We start from the raw sequence: 20,057 nt of genomic DNA on the forward strand, positions 1-20,057 counted from the left end.
GATAATCTAGGTAATGCGGATTTCCGTGGCGGTCTTGGCAAATGCCCTTGAAAGTCTGTGGCATTGGGCGCCCCTTAATTCAGGTGCTGCTTGGATTGCGCAGGTTGATCCACCTTTTTCTCACGGCCACTTCGCATATATGCCCCACACCTCTGCCCTCTCTCGAACTGCGCTAGTGAAACAACACCTGCAGCTTAGCTCAGCTAACCCTGGTTATGCAAGTGAAAGCTTCGGTATCGCCTGGTTAAGCCTCAGTTTAGCTGTGGTTAGCAATGAGCCAGGTGAAGCTCCCGCTCTTCATTGGTTTTGGCTGCCCGTTTAGCGCGCTTATGATCCCATCGATTGCTAAATCCCTCACACGGTTGGCATTGTCAACCGGATGATCAGACTCTGCCCAACTTCTGCAAGTACTGATTCTCGAGGATGTTAGCTCCGGCTGACTTGCTTCGTCCATAGCAAAAACATTGCATAGGCAGCGCGCAGCCGCCGCGACGACGGCGGAGCGCACGACTGCAGCTTCTGCGAGTCACGTGGTGTGTCACGTGGTTACTTAGCCAGCTCCGCTCCTCCTGTTCAAGGTCATTCGTGTAGACACAGTGAAATTAGCGCTGCTAAGCTAGTAACGCTTTTGCTTTAAAATACTAGTTTCTGGTGCGCATGCGTAGTTCATGCTGTTGACAGGTGCAAGTGACAGATGGCGATATATCAAGCATGCATCTGCCACTTCGTGCGTGCACTTGGTGCCTTGTAGAGCAAATCGCGTATGCATCACTCATAGACGTTTGTTTTCAACCAGGTTTTCTGATTATGGGAGGAATTTTCGTGCTCTCCCCGAGAGGGCACCACAGCTTGTGATAAACGTGGAATCGGATGTGCTCCCGAAAGGGGGCAGTGTCGAGGTGACCGACACAACAAGCAATCGTTCATTACCCCCCTTTCCTTCACCTCCAGCCTGAATTGTATGTTGCCTGCACACCTCTGACGTGTGTGCAACGACAGGTGCGACAGGTGCGACGGCCCTCACTGATCGTTGTCGCAAGCCAAAAAAATAGCCCGGCTGCATAGTATCATTTTCTGAGCTATGCTACCAGCCAGCGACAACTGTGTCTATATCGGCTGCGCATCTGCCAGCGTCGAGCTGTGCGTTGTTTTGGATGCTTATTGACTCGTTGCCCTTGTTTTCTTTCCCTTTTCACAAGCGTTTTTGCCGTTCTGGCACCATTTTTTGCCTTTCTGTCGCTTCTGTACGCGTGGTTCTTGCAATGCGCCTGATCAGCGAGCTCGGCATGTGTTGTTCACCGTTTGTGCGATGAAGTCTCCACGCTTGCGATGCCACCATTAGCACGAGGTTGCTAGCTCTGTCGTGTTGTGCCTTGAAGGAGGTCGTGGGAGCCTCTTTGACACTGCAGTAATGGAACTTGGAATTTTAATTGTTGCTGCGTAGTTATCTGCTTAAAAGCAGAGCCTACAGCTTGTTTTGTTTTTTAAAACAAATTTGCTATTCGCCCGATGGCACACGTCTTTTTTTTTTTTTTACGGGGCGAAAGGGGGGCAGCATTCGATGATTAGGGCGGGTTTTTTTTTTCCACCCTTGACGTTGAGTGGCGTCTACAGTGGAATAAAACTGGCAGAAATGTTTTGCTCCATCGCATGGAAGCAAATAGCGCTGCGCTCAAAGATGGGCGCTTCGTATTAAAGTATAAGCATAAGAGCACTCTCAGTGCATGCTAAGGCTTCGTGTTTGGTCCATAAGCGTGCCGCTTTGCTATACCTTCTGAGTGTTAACTTGTGGTAAATTTATTCTGGTAGGGGTGGAACTGCTGGCGCATGTCATATGTGGTGCAAAGCATCAGCCCTTTCCAAACTAGGCGCGGGTTTTGGAAGCAGTGCTTAGTCGAGGAAGTTTCGCGCGCTAGTTTGGTGTCGACGCATTGTCAGATGTGGGAGGGGAACAGTTGGCGGGCGCCGCGTTCCAGAATCTGGATCGTCGCTGCCTCGTGTGAAACGGTATCAGAGATTGGAGTCAGCTCCTTGACTGAGTTCACTGTCTGCATTATGTGAAGTAATTAATGGACGCCTCGATGGAGACAGACAGTTTTGGCCGCGGCCACTGTCGGTCACCATGATCTGTGGGAGCCGGAAATCCTACGAATGTATGTTTGTCGATGACCGCGACTCTCTGCAGTTGACGCGTAGCCGATTATCGGTAAGCGCCGCGAATCAAACCTAACGCGCACGCGGGGACCGCGCTTTCCCGTCATGCCCGCGTCATGGACGGCCGAGACTAGCGCCACGCGTGCGTGCCGCCTCGCGCTTTGAGACCGGTCCAGACTTGCGCAAGTCTAGCTCGAGTAGAAGACGGCAGCCTCGTCCCCGAGCCGCTGTAGTCTGCGCGGCGAGGCCGCGGGCTAGAAGACGTGTCGGGCCGCGATGCCGAGCCCGCCGTGCCGCTCGGGGACGTCGTCGTCTGCGCGTCGTCTGCTCGAGGAACTGCGTGTCCGCTGCGACGCGGCGTCTGCTGCCGCAATGGCGTCGCGGGATTGATCGGCGCCGCGCTGGTCCGTATCGATCTGCTGCCGCTGCCGCGGACCGCGTACCCGGCCGCGGTGGTGTCTCGAGGCGCCGCGAAGCTGGCTTGCCGCCCGGATGCCTGCTCGGGCCCGCCGTTCAAGAAGATGAAGAAACGCAAGGAGCTGGACGCCTTGGTGTCGTGCCGCGCGACCGCGCCCCGTGCCGCCTCGCAGCACTCGGTGCAGGAGTTGCTCAGGAAGGGGGCCGCCGCGGCCGCCGGAGGCAACGGCGGCCATGGTTCAGACTCGTCCGACGTCGAGTCCTCGTACGCGGTGCTCGCATCGTACCGCTCTGCGGCGGCGCCGTGAGTCACGTACACCTCCTGTTGCGTCGAGGCGCGAAGGTCCCGTGGGACCCGCGCCCCCGACTGACCGCCGCGTGGGCTCAGTGCTGTCATCGCCGGTAGGGATGGGAGGCGGTGTCGAGAAGGAAGACTAGCTAAGGCAGAGGAAGCCGCTTAGAAACTTACTTCATTTAAGCTCCACGCTAGAGTAGCGTATCGCGAGATGCATCTGGAAAACAACCACGTGAAAAATCACAAATGTTGGCGTAGGCAGCATGGGCAACCACTGTTTGTTCTCTTCTCCCCTTGTCTCTGTTACATATAGTGACTCACTGTTGTAGACTTTGCTTTCTTTAGTGGCTAATGCAAGGCTGAAGTACTCAATAAAATTTCTCATAAAAAGCTATATTAGTCACAGGTCAGACTGTGCGCAGGCAGTAAGTTGACGTGGCCTCTTGGTAGTTATGTAACAAGCCGTGACGTATAAGTGTTGGTCGTCTTTTATATGCGAACTGATGGACCATTAGATAGACTTGGAGATAGACACACATGCATTAATAATTTCATGTACAAAGTATCAATGTTTGATCAGGTATGCCTGAACCAGAGTGGTGGTGTATAGAAGAGGTAGGAAGATATACTTCTGAAGGCTCCCTCGTTCTACTCCTTATATGTCCATTAAACTGCTCAGCACACTTTGCATAAGCATCCAGCATGAGGTGAGGCCTTATTTGCTGCAGTTGAAAGATAGGCTTGCATACTTTTTGGCTTAGACAAGTTAGTGGCCCTAAATTGGCAGCATGAAAGTTAGAATTTATGTATGGGTTCTCGAGCCCTCATGGCATATCTCATGTTCTCTATAGCCAGTGCTAACTTTTCACTGCTTTAAGAAAAACAAACAAGTGCCGTTGAAGACGACCTACCACAGTCACAGTTGTTAGGCCTTTAAAAGAACCGTCTACTTATCGTTTAGAGCCGTGGCTTCCCTGTAACACAACAGAAAGCTCACTGCTCTCATTACTAAATTTTGCAGCTGTGGTTGCAAGGATAGCGTTGCAAAAAACTAATTTAAATCAGTTTTTTGATTCCACGCTGAAAACATTGAGGCTTAAGTGTGGTGGTGGCTAAACAGCTGCAAAAATGATGAGCTGAAAATGGAAATTTTATTTTTCTTTTCAACATTCATGCAAAAACTTTTGTACATGAGTTTCAAAGCTGAAATAATGATTGAATAATGACTACATTCATAAAATACATGAGGTGACAAGCTGAAAAATTTTTTCAGCAAGCGTGTAGTGGTCTTTATGCATCACAAATGCAGTGTTGCCTTTTAGAAGTCACCTGAACTGAAGCTAATTGAAAATCAAATTGTGCGAGAATGAAATGCCACACTGCTGCCAGAGTTAGAGGAAATGATCAGGACGGAGAGGCGGACCTACAGTTCAAGTCTTAGTAAGTTAAGTGAACCTTGAAAAACCCCTGCTTAGAAATATGCCTTTAACAGAGAACTACGATTTCTGATTGGCTTGAAGGGCTATACTACTAATGGGGAGGCAGCTATGACTGCGCCACCTTGAAATGTTGTTTAGGAAAAGTCAGTCATAAGGTAAATAGCGTGTTAGAAATGTCCGTTGACTCTGCAATGTAAACCATGTTGCTCTTCCTCGGGAGCGTGAGTCTGGTGCATGCATCTGTTTTTGTCTGAGAAAAAGCATTCATTTTGTGAAACCGTTTGCATGGAAGCTAAAAACTAAACCATGGAATTAAATAAGAGAGGAACATGCCATAAAGAACGAAAATGCAGGCATGGAGCTGTAGCCCTTTTTTTAGAGACAGTTGAACGTTTACATGAGAACCGTAATGAGATAATGACTACAAGCAGGAATATACGAGTTTTTCAGTAAGTCTAGAACTTGAACGGTATTATTTTTGCATAGTGGTTCAGTGTGCACACATCTTTAATGTAGGCCGCGAAATGAGCACCAGATTTAAGCAGCAGCTGCCTGCCTTTCCGTTATATTATCTTTTCGTTCCCACGCAGTCTTTGTGGTGTTAAAGCGCCTTTTCACAGCTTAATGTAATTTTTCTGTACCAGCGAGCATGCATTTAGAATATGAATAGGGTTCGGAATGTGCATATCGCTTGTCGCTGCTTGAGGGGGCGAGGGTGAGGACGCACTGTCGTTGACCCTTGACCCCAGGCCGGTGCGCTGGTGGGCCTGGCTGCCTGTTTGGCTGGTGCTGCTGATTGGGGTGGCAGGGGCATTGGTGTGGCTGCACCTCGCCCTCAGGCAGGACGTGGACGCCCTCCGAACGCGCCTGCACCGAGGTAATTGTCACGCGAGATGACTCCTCTTGCTCCTTGCATCGTTAACCTCATCACAGTTGTTGCGTACCTCCATTTCTCTGTATTGGATATTTGTGCACTGGTAAATAATGTTGCTCGTGGCTTAGCGTTTACCACCTGTACTGAATCCAAGTGAGCATCATTGGTGTCCACATTTTCACTCCTCCTAATCCTGCAGACAGATGTGCGAGGTGACTACTGGCTTGTGGTTGGTGCATTGCTGTACATGATGAATGGAGTTGCATGCAGTCGTTGCCACCAGTTTTTCATTCAGGTCTTCTTTGTATTGATGAAGTGAACCTACATTAGTTGGCCCTAATGCCACACAGTGCACTTCCTGCATTGATATTATCTTCTTGCTATTTCGCTTCTAGTACTTCAGTGTATCCCAGTTGCACTTTTGCCTCAGCTGTAGCTAAAACTTAAATGTCTACATGTTAGCAAAATAATGCACTAAATAAAACATTAAATTGTGAAAGTTGCGAATCATGTAATACATCACGCGACAAGATTGGACAAGGAGAAAACAAAATGAACATAAGAGCTACTGACAACTGAATTGAATAGGAAAACTCCTGCATAGGAGTTTCCTGGAATTAATAGTTCTCCTATTGATTCTAGGAAAACTCCTGAATAGGAAAATAAAAGAATAGGAAAAATCCTAATCAGGAGTTTTCCTATTTATTTGAGTTGCAAGTATTGCTTGCGTTCATTCTGTTTTAATGCGATAGCGTTAAGGGCCCTGTGTCGCAGGGAAGCTGGTGTCGGCGGCTGCGGCGTTGGCCTTGAGCGAAAAATCCCAGAAGCATTAATAAATAAAACCGAGTAGAAAATTGGTTGAGTTGGGGAATCGAACCAGGGCCTCCGGAGTGTGAGACAAGCACGCTAACCACTCCGCCGTGCCAGCTTGATGATTTGGTATGAACAAAGGCACGTCTAGTGAATAAGGTGTTGTCTTAGAAGGGTGCTTTAGAGACGTATGCTGTGGTGTATATTAGTAATTATGAGCATGGAAATTACAGAAGTCGCAGTTAAGCGAGTAGCAAAGTACGTTTCTGCTACTTTTCCTCTTTGCTTGGCGTGCACATAGCGCGATCAAGCGGGGCCCACTAAAACCACTCCCTCCTCCTCCTCTTCGCAATGCACGCCACTGCCCCAACAGATAGCGCACGACGGCAGCGCCTCCCACTCGTCTCGTTTGGGCACAGTGGGGCCGTGCGTGGACGCAGGAATCGCGCAGTGAGCGGCGAATGCAGCGCACATCCAAAGCGCGTTCACCACGAAGCTTGCTGCATGCTGCCCGTTCGTTCGGTGCAGAAGCTATGCTGGCGTTCGTGGCATTGGGTTTGTCGAGAACGATGCGCTGACGAACTACGACTGCCACTTGAGTCCCATGCATTTCGGTAAGGCGCCTGTGAGCGCTTCTACATGGTTTGCCGCTCCGCGCGTCCATTTCACCGTACGTAGCATCATCAGCATCAGGTTCACGCAGCGTCGAAGGCGTTGGCCGTGAACGAAAAATCCCGGATGGATTAATAGATAAAAAAGAGTAGCAAGTTGGACTAGGTAGGGAATCGAATGTAGGGATCTATGAATGTAGAGAATGACCTTCAGCATGTATGGGAATTAACCGATTACGCTATCGCGTCATACCCTCAAGGCGGAGCTTGAGTGCCTTCTTTCTTCTTATTGCCCTGTCTTGTTGCATGTTGTTACATGATGAACAACTACCAGTTGGCCCTATGTTCTATGCTATTGAACAATCATGGTATTTACTTTAGAGGAACACACCTGTTTTAATGGGAATGCATATTTTATCACAATTCTCAGTGATTAATGTTTTGCGTACACTAAAGTTCACTTACCTCTTGATCAGATAAATATTTGGCCTTTGTGTATTTTTGTATGCGTGATTTTGAAGCTAATATGCTCATTGGGTTGAATGTTGGTTGAGGTCCCCTTGGCTTCTGTGTACATGTACAAACACCATAGGGCATCACAGGGTAATATGAAAACAGCCCACGAAAAAAAAAGAATTGATGATGAATTGATGAAGCAGAAATAAGCAGAAAGAAAGAACACCAATAAATGCCACAAAGACATTATAGAAAACTGAGGCAAGGTGCAAATCTGGACAAGGAGAAAAAGGTACAAGCCAAAAAGATAACATGAATATCACTGCGCAAGATATTCAACTGAGGAGAAAAGCTGAGTAACAACACACGTGGTACACTATCTTGAAAACATCACTGTCACAATCAAGGAACACCAGAGGTAACCCAGTTCCACGTGTGGTCTAGATATGTTAGTTCTTTCGCAGTCAGAAAACTGAACTATAAGTAGTTTGCCAATGAGCCATTGTACTAATGGCTTGCATGTCAGGATAAAATCCATCGGAACATTTGACCGTTCTTCCATGAGGTATGTGAAATTGTAATAACATAACTGGTCACAAGGAATGGAACTGCACATGACTTTGTGAAGAAACCGTGCCGCGAGCGTGCCGCTTGTCTAGAAGAGTTAGCATAACAAGATCCGCTAGCGGAGTATCACAATCATAAGAACGATTGTGACGATTTTTATCTGTTACAGATGATGCATATGAACTGATGCTGAAAGTTTGTGATTGAATTGCACCAACAAGCGGAGATGCTATTCAAAGCTTCTGATGCAAGCTCTAGATGTGGCCTCCTATGAGGGTGCAATAGAAAGTGTGCACACATTTGAATTGATGAAATTTTTGAGCCACTCTTGAATAGTAGCATGTGCCATTGCATGTGGAACAGTGCCAGTAACTGGAAATCAAGTGTTCAGTTAATAACATCGCCGTAATCTCATATGTGAGCAGCAACGGGTATTTTTTTACCAAGCAGTGCGTATTCAAATGCTGCTATGTCAGGTTTTCTAGAGAGGGTCATTACAGAAGTTTTCTTGATGGCCGATTGAAGCTTGCTTATTGAGCACTATTGCTCGATGTTGCTCATGTCAGCTTGCAGTTGATGGCAGCCTTTTAGCTCCTTATTCTTGCAGATTAATTTAATTTATCAGTGAACAATGCTTTTGAGACCGTGATATGAAGCAGCAGTTCGTTAGTGAACAGTTTGCTCTCCTAAGATAGAGCCTTAAGGCACTTCTGATGTCGATGCAAAGTTATCGGATACATAACAGGAAAATCTAATCTGACTGCAGCAGTTGTTAAGACAGCTGTCAAGATAAGATAGTATAAGGGACCCAGCCAATATTTTTCTAACTTCATTAGCTGTCTAAAAAGCTTTAGTTACATCAAAATAGGCCCTGTCTATCTGACCACGAATAAACACGTGTGGCCCGCTGTAATTGAGAAAGTTGCATGGATTTGATTCAACTGCCGAAAAATTTTTCATGTCATAAGAATAGACCTCTCCCTGGTGTAAACAGTGTGATGTCAAAAGTGTGTGGCCCGATGGGCAAAATCGTCTACTTTCGGTTCTAAACTGGTTTTTTTGGTGTTGAGCGCTCCCCCGCCGCCTTTGTTCCTCTATTCAAGACGCCTCACAGCCTTTCTTCTGCCAGTGGGAGCCTTCTAGGTGCGGCACATGTTGTGCCTATCGAACCAGAAACACGTATGCTGATGACGTAGGCCGGGAGAGGTCTGTTGCCCAAATTAAATGCAGGAATAATCCAGCAAGTGCATCATAATAATGCATCCTAATGCTGAAAAGAAGTTGTGCACGTCATGGTCATTTTAGTGGTTTCTTCCATAATTACCTTGCATCTGCTTTGTCATTGTGCTGCATCATGCGTGATGATGTGTTCTAGTGAAGTTTTACGTGGTTGCTTTTCTAACAGATAACAGATATTACCTTGAATGAAATACTATATGGTCAGTAGAATAATACATATTTCTCTTTTTTTTTTTTTGTGGCTGGATTTTATACTAGTCTGACTGCACAGACCTGCACTTGCCTTATTGCTGTTTTTTCCCACCTTCTTTCATTTGGGCTATATGGCTCAGAAAGTGAAATTACAGAATTACATTTGATGGGCTCAGTTTAGTGAACTTCTCTTAGTAGGTGTCATGGACATGATGGACTAGTATTCTTATGTTAGTTCCAAAAATTTTTAGTCAATGAACCAAACATTTCAAATAAATCTAAATGCACTGCGGTTACCTGTGATTGTGGACTCACGGGAGTGGCTGTGTGACCAGGTTGTTGTCACGAGATCATGTGCTGTCTTTTTAGGCTATGGCTGTCTGAATTGTTGTAGATCGTGTTGCAAGTTGAAGAGAGTTTTACTGCGGTGCTTGGTCAACCGGAGCAGGAAAGGTGCGGCTGTGACTACCAGAATGTTTAGTCTTTGATCTTTATCGCTTTGCGATGACCCCTTTGTCTCAGTGAAAAAAATGGCAAAAATGCTTTGCGGCATAAGTCGTAGTTCAGGAAATCTATTGACAAGAATCTATTGACAAGACACACATATGCTGGACACACGCATATGCTCCACAGTCTAGGTTATACCACAAGTGGTTCCGGGCAGTCCGGTAGCCCAAACCGCATTGTTTCAGTGAGGTTTGTGGACAGTTTAGTCAATTCTTTCGTACAGCTTGTTAGACTTGAGCACATTGGTGAATTATCATTGGCTGTAGGTGAAGGCATGTTGAAGCTGAATTTGTGCCCTGAAGTGGAGGAATATCTTGGTTGTTGCAAACAAAAAAGTGCGCCGGAGTGTCTGTCATTATCTGGGATGGTGGAGGGCACATGAATTCATTGCAATGCAGCATCATTCTTCAGTACTGTTATGATATTTCCGATATGTGCACATTTTCATTCACAATAGACTGTGTGTGGTGTTGAAGGAGCATACCACCTCACAGCAGTGATTACCTACTAAGTAAGCACTGAGAGAAAAATTAGAAATGTACATTTCCGGACAGAATATTATAGATCATGCTTCTGCAGTCAAACTCTTCTGACAGGTCACCTAACCAAAATAATTGAGTGTTTGATGTGTGTGCAAGTAGATGCCACTTGAACATAAAGGCAGCCTATTCTATTTTTGTCATGTAATGCAGGGGAAAAGCTTAAGAGTGGTCAATACCCTGTCTGCTACTCTACGTGCTTGTCTTGCCAACTGACCAAAAATGTAAAATTGTTGAGTGGAAATAAGCATGAGCACGGTATGCAGGTATGAACTACATTTATTTTGAAGTTCTGAAGGGGCTTCTGTACTTTTCTTGGAGGTGACATGAACAGGAGGGAAGATTTGACAGTGAGAATAGTTCTCACAGTGATGTCATGCACAGCATTTAAATACAATGAAAGTTTATTTAAAGTATTTTTTTTTAATTTAATGTCTGTGGTGAAGGGCCAGAGGTGTCCGGGAAATTCCAACAAAAGCAGATGTGAAAAAATTACAAAAGTGAAAAAATTTACAATAGGGCGTGAACACAAGAGAAATGAAACCCAGTTGTACAGTTTTGTATGTGATGATTCAAGCATGACCAGTGCATGAAGCAATGGTTATCCTCAGTTGAGACGAAGTTCATTGATAATCTGATACTTCTGAGGCAGCACTGTTGTCACAGTACCGTTTGCCAGGTTTGTTGTAATAGCTGAGGAAACACTTCTCGCAATTGATGATTGGGTTACTATACTTAAGGCCTGACAGTTTCATGTGCACTTTCGTAGGGCTACTGTTAGTTTTCACTGCTGTTATCCAGTGGGCTTTACGTTTCAGCTGATACGCATGGTTGACACGTTTGTAATCTGAGGCCCTCTTTCATGCTGTGTGCATGCTCTCTCCTTATGTAACCAAGCCAAGCTCACGATCAAACTTATTCTCATCAATAATGGTGCACACAGTGCTCATATGCCTGGTCAAGGAACAGAGAACGTGGAACTGCTGTCATTGCACCAAATAGCAACCAGACCATCAATATGTCATTGCTTAAAATGAAGCCGACAAGTAAGATAACTGAACGCAATGGAGAAACACCAAATGGCTGGACAAAACCTAATGACTGTGTTGAATAATTCTTACTTGGAGAGTTCTCAACTCTGCAGCTTTTTGTATGTTTGCAAGCAACATATTTTTGAATAACATGCACAAAACGGCACTTAAGTCCATTCAGTTTCTGGCTGATAATCCACGCTTTTTCTCCTGCCCAGCACTGCCAACAAACTTGCATTCAATGGGGTATAGTTTGCTAGCTGGTCCTAGCCTGATTTTGTTGACAAGCATGGCAAAACAAAAGGAAGTTGTGTGCATTTTTCTGGAGGAAGGTGTTTTGTTCTGTCAATGTTAGTGTCATAGATGGCTGCAAATAATAGTCCAGTTGCTCTTCAATGTCTCCATTCTGCCAAAAAATTGTTCTCGCAAATTTTCTCGGCCCCAGAAATACTTTACATTGAGAGCAGCGATGACACGCTTGTTTGTTATGAGTCTTTTTTTCTGGGACCAGATTTTGGGAAAACAAATGGTAAAGCCTGGAGACTGTGATGAACAAGGGAACAGCTAGTTTTCTTATTCCTTTAATTTTCTCCTTGTGACAGTTAATCAGAACAGAGAAGTTGTATTTCTTCTTTTTTCTTTTTTTCAGCTTCTGTGCGAGGTGTTTAAAATACTGTCTTCAGATAATTCTTGCCTGTGCATTTTGTGGGGTTCCCAGACAAAATTGGGACCATTGTTGATGTGGGGTGACATCCTTTCAATTCTTGTATTTAAGGAAAAAAAGTAGTGAAATGCCTGCCCTGGTTCTATGCACTGCCGTGGTTCAAGGGTTGCCTCTGTCTATTAAAACAAAAGCGGTGCCTTATTCATATTTATTTTACTTAATGACAAGCAAGAGCGTGCCATGTGCAAATGCCACATAAATTGTCTTCTTGGAATTTACCAAACTTGTCTAATGACCTATGTACTACTTACAAGGAAAACACTTGCCAAGTTTTCTGGCACAAGTTTGTCTCGGCATGTTTCATTCATGACTTGGGCACTTAATTCATCTTAGTGTTTGCCGTGCTCACGGCGTGAGCATTTGTCCTTTTCCTTTAGTAGCTTCTCTTCCCTGGAGCTCTCTGTGTCGAATTTCTAGACAGTGCCTGTATTGCGTTGTGCTCAGTGCTTGAACTTGCGTGCAGTGGATGTGGATGGCAAGAAACTACCAGCACAGCTGCATGACCTGCATAGCCAGATCAAGGGCCTGGAGCAAAACCTGAGCAGCACGGCTGCTGAGCTGCACCGAACTGCTGCGGACCTTGTAACACTGGCCAAGCAGGTTGGTAGGAAGGAAGTCCCGGGGCAACTCATTTTTTGAAAATTCTGGTCGGCTTCTAGCCTCGTGCCTACCCTTTCTTCATTGGAATCTGAGGCTGCAGTTTGTTTTGTTCATTTTACGGCGAGATCTGTCAATAGGGCCCCACCCTGAGTTGTGTAACTGAAGCCTGTTGTAGTTGTAGGCTTGGCTTGACTTGCGCTAGCACCCAAGTGGATCAGCGCCAAGCCAAGGCAAACCAAATCAATAGCCGAGCCAACAGAGAGAGAGAGAAGAGAAAGATGAAAAAAAAAATAAGAGAAGACTTAGGAGGAGAAAATGGAGGGACACATAGTTTAACAGGGTAAAGTTGTAGGCCAGTTGCTGCAACATTGACTAAAAAACCGTAACAGACGCAGGGCAGAGGGAGAAGACAACAGGGGACACAATTGCGGAGAGAAAAATGGACGTGACTGCTCTCGCTAAATGTTCTAACTAAGCCGTAGCATAGTTTAGCAAGTTTCTTTTTTATCTGGGATTTGGGTGCATGCATTTAACAATGTGCTAAGCGCATGAGCTGATTCACCTCCGATGCTCCATCCTCTTTGAGGGGTACTGAGGACAGCTGAGTTCAAATTTTTGCACTACTGAAAGTTGGTATAGTTTTTTGAGGCTGCATTGGTATTTCTTCAGCAGGAAAAGACAAATTTATTTCTCAGAAAATTGGATTTAGAAATGGTGCATTTTTTTTCTGCACTACTCGATTCAAAATTGTGCTGTCAGTGCTGAAAAGAAATCTGTGATAACTGACTGGAAGTGGATGACAGTGTAGCCTAGCATCAGAGATCCTCGAGAAGTGAAAGCAACTCCTTTTGCAATTAGATTGACCTAAGAGGTTGGCATTGGCCAGCCGCAATTCGCTCTTAAGTGTCCTCTTAAACTATTGCATTTCTCAACTACCGTGCTGAAAAATGGGTGTAACTGAGCTGTTTGTGTTGTTCTGACTGCCCCCATGCGCACCTTTGGAAGCCACTAAAAGCAGCAGTAGTTGCCCCTGCTAACTGTCACGAATGAGCTGCTTTCTGACTGGTGCCCTTCTCAACAGGTGGCTGAGCTGAAGGCAACCACGGGAAGCCTGCAAGAGAGCGTGGCTTCAGCACCTCAGATCAAGGGCCTCCCCAGTGCTGTCACTGATCTCAAGCAGGTCTGTCCGCTATTAGTAGTTCATAACTGAAGGCAGATTCATTTCCCCCAAGTGGCATTATTGCAGTTGCTTAATCTGTGTAACATTTCTTCACTTACGTACACTAGCTGTACAGCACATTCGTATTAACATGTCTTTATGAACAGCTAACTGTCTTTCGCTTGGAGAAGACGCCTTTCACATAGTCTGCTAGGTTTGACTGTGTTGGAACATGTCTTGGCTTTTGGTATTTACTGAAACAGAACTAGGGTCTTTCCGTGCGGTATTCATATGTGTGCTCTTTTATCTCAGTTATCATTTGTCCTTGGTCGTGCCATGCCAGAGTCATTGTGTGGCTTACTTAAGCTTGGGAATTGTAGGTTCAAATGTTTTGCGCAATAATGACATGACTTAAAGGGGCCCTGAAAGGGGCTCTAATAAAGTTGCAGTATAGCTGAGATGTTAAAGCATGCCTCTTCACGAATACTGTCCAGGAAGAAATTTTCTAATGTGCTTTGTAGAAGCTGAGTTATCTGCAGTCAAAATTTGAATTTCAGCGTCTTCGCACTTTTCCTTCTCCTCTCGTCACTTTTTGCACGCTGGAAGGTCGGCGCTGCTCCGCCGGCCCCACCTCCGGGAGCGGAGCTTTCCGACCCGCGGCCTTGGTATCTGCCTTACATCCGAAAGAATCTAACGAGTAGCCACCTCTCGACATGCATACGTAGATGCGAGCAACGGAGGAGGGTGCGAGCATGAAAAAGTCGCTGGGAAGGGCTCGTCAACTTTCGCGCGTGATTGGGTCCTCTGCTGCATGTAGAAGTGTGTTATTTGGCCCAGATTTTCATGACAACACAATGCGGTGATTAAGCGAGTTGATGTGCTTTCCTCGGAAGGTGTTTCAGAGCCCTTTTAAGTTTGCTACAGCTTTGTGTGAAAGCGTTACGGCTGCTTGGCATTGAGGCTGGTGCTTGCTTTATTAGTCCTAGTAATGTGTGTTGCTTAAAGTAGTGAATTACTTATATTCTCTTGGTTGCCAAAACTTTCCAGCATGCAGTGTATTTTTAGTGCTTAACAGTGCAAAAGCCAAAGCGCCAGGTGCAGAATATCACTCACCTGTAGAAGACAATCAATGAATTGAGCTTCCTAATGGTGTATTTTGGATTTAGCTGCCTACATGTCTTGACTTTATCCCGTGGCACCTGAAAAAAAGTGACCTTTCTTTCTTGTTCTTGCTACTGAGACCTAATGGAAACAAACTTTGGTACTGTGCATGTTCTTTAGGGCATTTATCCTTTTCTTTATCTTTTCTTTGCCTTCTCCGTTACTGCTCCTGCCATCTCTTGTAGAAATTTACAAGCTAAGGCACTCAATGGCCCTGGCAGGAGCATCTGGACGTCTCCTGTTAAAGTGCTTGTGTTGATTTGTTTGCTTGAAATATCGAGCGGAAGTGAAATTCCTCTCTGGGTGGGACTTGAGCTGGTGCCTGCTTACACGTGGCTGTGGGCTGGTGTATGTGTTTTATGCTTCTTGCACACATGCATGTGCGTGCAGAACGTGGCCAACTTGGGCAGCCAGGTGTCGAGCCTGGAGAACGGCCTGCAGGCCCTCAAGGAACAGCACACCAGCCTGCAGGCACTGCGGAAAGACCTCGACCAGATTAAGGTAAGGCCCAGCCTGCATTCTCAGGGCTGCCACTGCACACCTCCCTTGTAATGGGGCAGGGAAGAATTCTCGTGCAATGACATTGCAGGGTGACAGCAGCATGGGGCTAACGCTTTGCCGTCACAGGTACTGAGAATCCCATGTTCGCCACGTCCAAATAGCGGTGTTTAATGCATGCAAGTGCTTGATGCATGCAACTTTTCTTGGTAATGAGTAACGCTTTACTGGTTTTGGTCATGCAAGTTCTTTGAAGAAGTAATCAACTGACAGGGTTGAGAAATGTGTGATGGTCTTTGAAAGATGTCACTGACCAACAAAAGACCTTCAGTTGCCCAAGCAAGCCTATTCTGCCACTGTTTTCTGCCTTCCCACTGGAAAGAAAGCAGTTGCAGCAGCTTACTTGGCAATTTCAGTGCCGACCACCTTTGTGTAGCTCTTGCAGCTTTTCTGCCAGAGCCAAAGCCAGTGAGAACACGATGCATTCACAAATGGTGTTCAACCCTGCAAGAGCTTGGGTGCAGTAACGCAATTAGGTAAACCAGAGGGTGATACTGGGCAGGTAGACAGTTTAGGTAAAAGCTTCCCAATCGAAGAGGTGTAGAGCTTGTCTGAGTGATGGAGCTGCTCCAAGCTTAGCCACATGCCCTGTCTTGTCCAGGTAAATATGTTGTTGCTCTGTGCATGGCTTTGGGTGGCGCCCATCGATCCCGTTTCGCCGCAGGAGCAAGTCCAGCGGGCAGGCAACTCATCCTCGTCGGCTGCAGACGACCAGGGCTCCACCCATGCCAACTTGCATGATCTGGAACAGGTCAGAGTCCTCTCCAGCTTGAATGAGTCACTGCTAGCATCAGCCAGAGGCAGTATGTAAATGCAATGCTTGAACTCTCACACGGGCACTTGCGATCCTGATGGAGTCCAATTCTGATCAAGTTCTGAGTGAACACGACATTTAACACTGCTACACAATCCCACTGAATCCTAAACAGTCGACGAATTGGCATGCTAAATGCGAGGTGGTGCTGTATGTGAGCATAGTAGTACAAATGGTGGCAAAAAATTTTTTGTTTCTTTTAGGCCAAGGTGTTCGGTCTTATTCAGTTTTTTGTGCTATTTTGAAATATAAATTTGATTTTTTTTTACGCCTGCTAGTTTCTAAAATATTACACATTTATATTCCTTTGCTTGCAATCACAATATAAAAAAAAGCCAGTGGTCAGAGAACCAGTGTGAAAATGTGGCTAGACAATATAAAATACAAGGAATCCAATGTTGGAAGTACTTTTCAGGTTAAGCTAATATTAGCTATTTTACAGAATGTTGAGATAGGCTGATTAATGAGTGGTCTAAGTTAGAATGCACAAAATAATTTGTAAGCATAAATTGCGAGACTTGGTTCCAACATTGCATCGGTTAACCATTTTGCAGTATGCTACAACAAAAATGATTGCTATGTTTGTTCTGGGAGCCAAGATATCCTCCTCGTAAACTTGCAAACAGTAGAAACTTTTCTTTCGAGAACTTCGGGAAAAATAAACAGAGATGAGGTACAAACTGCAATTTTAAATTGGCTTTACAGCTTAAATTTGATCCAACAATCGATGAGCTGTAGGTTTTAAGTATGCTATTTAAAAAAATCAATTCTTTTGTGATTTTTTGGCCCCAAAGGCCACCAGAAGCACTCGCAAAACACCACATTACTGACTCATGCATATGGGCACCGTGTTGGTTCGCTACTTCCCTGGCGGGCATACAGGGTGTTTCAGGGAAGACTAAGTAATTTTCAAAAATAGGTTTTTGGGGGTAAAGATATGGCTTTTGCAGCATAGTATTACCAGTTTTGGCGCACACCGGAGAGCCGGTGAATTGGCTTAAGTAGTAAGCTGGTTAACTAATTTCTGATAATTAACTTTAATTGTTAATTGGGCATTAGGCACCTTGTTGAAATTTGAGACTTGTAGCCGGTCATTAGTAATAGCCGTACTATCAGTTTTTAGAATTTCAAAAACGCTATTACCATCGACGCTGTGCCTTGACAAAATTTGGCTGCATCGTGCAGGCGAAGCAACCTTTCCAGTGCACATAACTAGCCAAAAAGGCCAAATTTTGTTGACCTACAGTGTCAAATGGCACTTTCGAAATTTTAAAAACTGATATGGCTATTAGTGACGACCAGCTACAAATCTAATTTCAACTAGGCACCTTACTCTACTAGTTGAAAAGTTAATTATTAAAAAATAGTTAACCAGCTTGCTAATTACAACAATTCACCTGTTTTCTGGCGTCCGCCAACACTCTTAATACTATGCTGAGAAAGCCATATTTTTGCCTCAAAAGACCTATTCTTGAGAATTACTTAGTCTTCCCTGAAACACCCTGTATATGTGATGTTCAGTGTTCACAATGTTGCGAGAAATCAAGCCAGACTGAATGTAATATAAAGTTGTTCTGAAGTTTTATAGCTTTCGTAGAGTATCCCTCTGTATTTTTCATTGTTAGTTTTGTTTTGAAATGTTCTCAGTGCGCTAACTTAGAAGCTGCTGACTAGGATTGAAAAGCTTGATCGTGCTTCAGAAACCTGCTTCAGGCTGAGCAGGGTTTTGCCCTGTTGCCACTGAATGGGCCATGTAGCAGGGTTGTGTCTGTGTTGTGTTTGATCCCTGTCGTCTTGGATTGCAGTCAAATGTGCCCATGCGACATTGGTGTTACGGTCCAGGGTAATTTACCAATTTCTCAAAAATGGCATGGTCGGGTTCGGCACATCGGAGGCATTGAAATAAACATAATTATAAAGCAAGTCAAATTAGAGGCAGCCTTTCATGGAACAAGGTTTTATATAACTTGGAGTCAACATGCAAATGTACATGTTCCCCGAAGATTTATTAAAATTTTTTAAGACGCTCTTCCCTCATAATGCTTCCAGCTTTAGTAACATCTTCCCATTTGATGCCTGCTAGCTTGTGTAAGAGCATATGCTGCTGGCCAGGACAGTTTACTTGACCCAACATGGCAAAACTAGTGCACAGCCTATTTTACATGCTCCTGCACACATTGAGTAGAGCTGAAATTTCGGCGAGTTTGTAAGCAGCATTCATGGTGGGTGAACAGTGCAACAAAGGCAGGACAAAGGCAAGACAAGCACTTGTCTCGCCTTTGTCCCGCCTTTGTTGCGCTGTTCACCCACCATGAATGCTCCTGCTCAATGGCTGCACCAGCCACTATTCTTTGGTTACTGCTCGGTTGCACTTAGCTTGTTACTGCGTGGCCTCTTTGCTGAACTTGCAATGGTTTCACGCTATTGATCTCAAAGTGTTCCTTGTTTATAAGCATTTCATTGATGCTGAAGAGAGAGAGACTGTTGTTTTTTTTTTTTTTCATGTAACACCGAGAGGTACGAAAGGTTGGTGTCAGGTGCACCCTGCTCCAGGCACTGGGGTGCCAGGGTGCTTAAAAATGTCAAAACGGGTGTGCAGAGTGTCCAGCGCTACCTGGGCGAGGTGCGAGCAGTGGTGGACCGGCGACTGGTGGGCATCGAGTCCGACCTCAAGGAGGTGCACACCGCCACCGAGAACCACACCGACATCCTCCTCAGGCAGCAGGTGGGTCAGTCAAGGTCGCCGGGGTTCCATTTGCAAGGCAGAGCTGCACATCTGCTTGTTATAGCTTTAATGTAACATAAAAGCCACCTCTCTGTATACTGGCTTGAAAGCCCAAGTGTGCTATGTCTGTAACAGTTAGGTCAGACTAGCGTTGCCTGTAAATGCAACCTTGGAGCATTTGCCAGTGCACAAACTCGTGCATTAACACTCATTTTTTTTTCTTTTTTTCTCTCTTTTTATTAACATAATTTTACTTTGCTTTCTTACTCTTAACTTTCCTTGCCTAACGGTTTTGAACCTGGGTGCGTAGAACAAGTTGAAAAAACTCACATTCATACAAATGGTAAAATTGCACTCAGAATGACTCCATGAATTGAATGACATCACTTTTAAGCTGTTTGGCCCATTGGTTTTGTTGGGCTGCATAGTTGTACCAATGACTCAGTCTTTTGGATGTGTGCAGGCCCTGATCCTTAAAATGCTAGAACTGAAGACTTGCAAGGCACACCAAGACAGTGTTTGTTATTGACGTGCTAGACAGCTGCTAATGAAGCAGTGAGAGCATGCTAGGAGTCCTAACGTAGATGAGATCTTCCAACGGACTGTTCAGTTTATTGTTCAGTCTCCAACAACGTTTGCAGTGTTTGACAGTAATGCACACTGTCATAAATAGAACGGTTGCTGTTGTACACGCCTGGACCTTGCAGTGGTACACAGAACCACTGGCTTAACATTTAGAATTTTTGCATGGTAGCAGCTTGGCTGGTGGCATGTTATTATGGGGCATGGCAGCTGACATGTCACGGCATGCTTCTTTAAATACGGTTCTCTTTCTGCCGCCCAGACACAGCTTGAAGGGGTGCTCAACTGCAGCCATACCTGTCCAGCTGACCTGTCTCCCGAGAACCTCAGTCTGGCTGTGAGTCGGTTGTCCTTTGCGAATGTGTTTCACAAAGTTTTGGACACAAGGAAGTCGGGAGGGTTATAGAACAGCTGAATGCTTAATAATCCACAAGGTCAGTGGCCTTGGCAACGACCAGCACTTCACTTGTTGGTCTTTCCTAATCTCACTGTGGCGCTTGCACATTCGTTTTAATATATTGTTATTGTATTGTTAGTATTTTTAGTTGTGAAACCAGCAGTAGTGATTAGCAGGCAAGAAACATACGTGTTACCCGCTGTGGT

The 20,057-nt window shown here is 45.2% G+C and overlaps 1 protein-coding gene across 2 annotated transcripts in view; it reads left to right on the forward strand.

The window, feature by feature from the left end:
- LOC144110355 (uncharacterized) overlaps nucleotides 1–20,057 on the forward strand; it is a 40,486-nt gene that overhangs the window by 9,085 nt on the left and 11,344 nt on the right. Inside the window, exons 1-8 of one of the 2 annotated variants that reach the window (XM_077643210.1) lie at nucleotides 2,295–2,875; nucleotides 5,055–5,182; nucleotides 12,319–12,455; nucleotides 13,537–13,635; nucleotides 15,166–15,276; nucleotides 15,998–16,084; nucleotides 18,747–18,872; nucleotides 19,717–19,791. In XM_077643210.1, coding sequence (XP_077499336.1) covers nucleotides 2,676–2,875; nucleotides 5,055–5,182; nucleotides 12,319–12,455; nucleotides 13,537–13,635; nucleotides 15,166–15,276; nucleotides 15,998–16,084; nucleotides 18,747–18,872; nucleotides 19,717–19,791 — 963 coding nt within the window. In that variant the 5' untranslated portion in view covers nucleotides 2,295–2,675. Of the gene's footprint in view, nucleotides 1–2,294; nucleotides 2,876–5,054; nucleotides 5,183–12,318; nucleotides 12,456–13,536; nucleotides 13,636–15,165; nucleotides 15,277–15,997; nucleotides 16,085–18,746; nucleotides 18,873–19,716; nucleotides 19,792–20,057 lie in introns of those variants that run through there. The other variant, XM_077643209.1, reaches the window with a different exon arrangement.

Source organism: Amblyomma americanum, chromosome 11, assembly GCF_052857255.1.
Source record: "Amblyomma americanum isolate KBUSLIRL-KWMA chromosome 11, ASM5285725v1, whole genome shotgun sequence".
In the NCBI taxonomy this organism is placed as follows: Eukaryota; Metazoa; Arthropoda; class Arachnida; order Ixodida; family Ixodidae; genus Amblyomma; species Amblyomma americanum.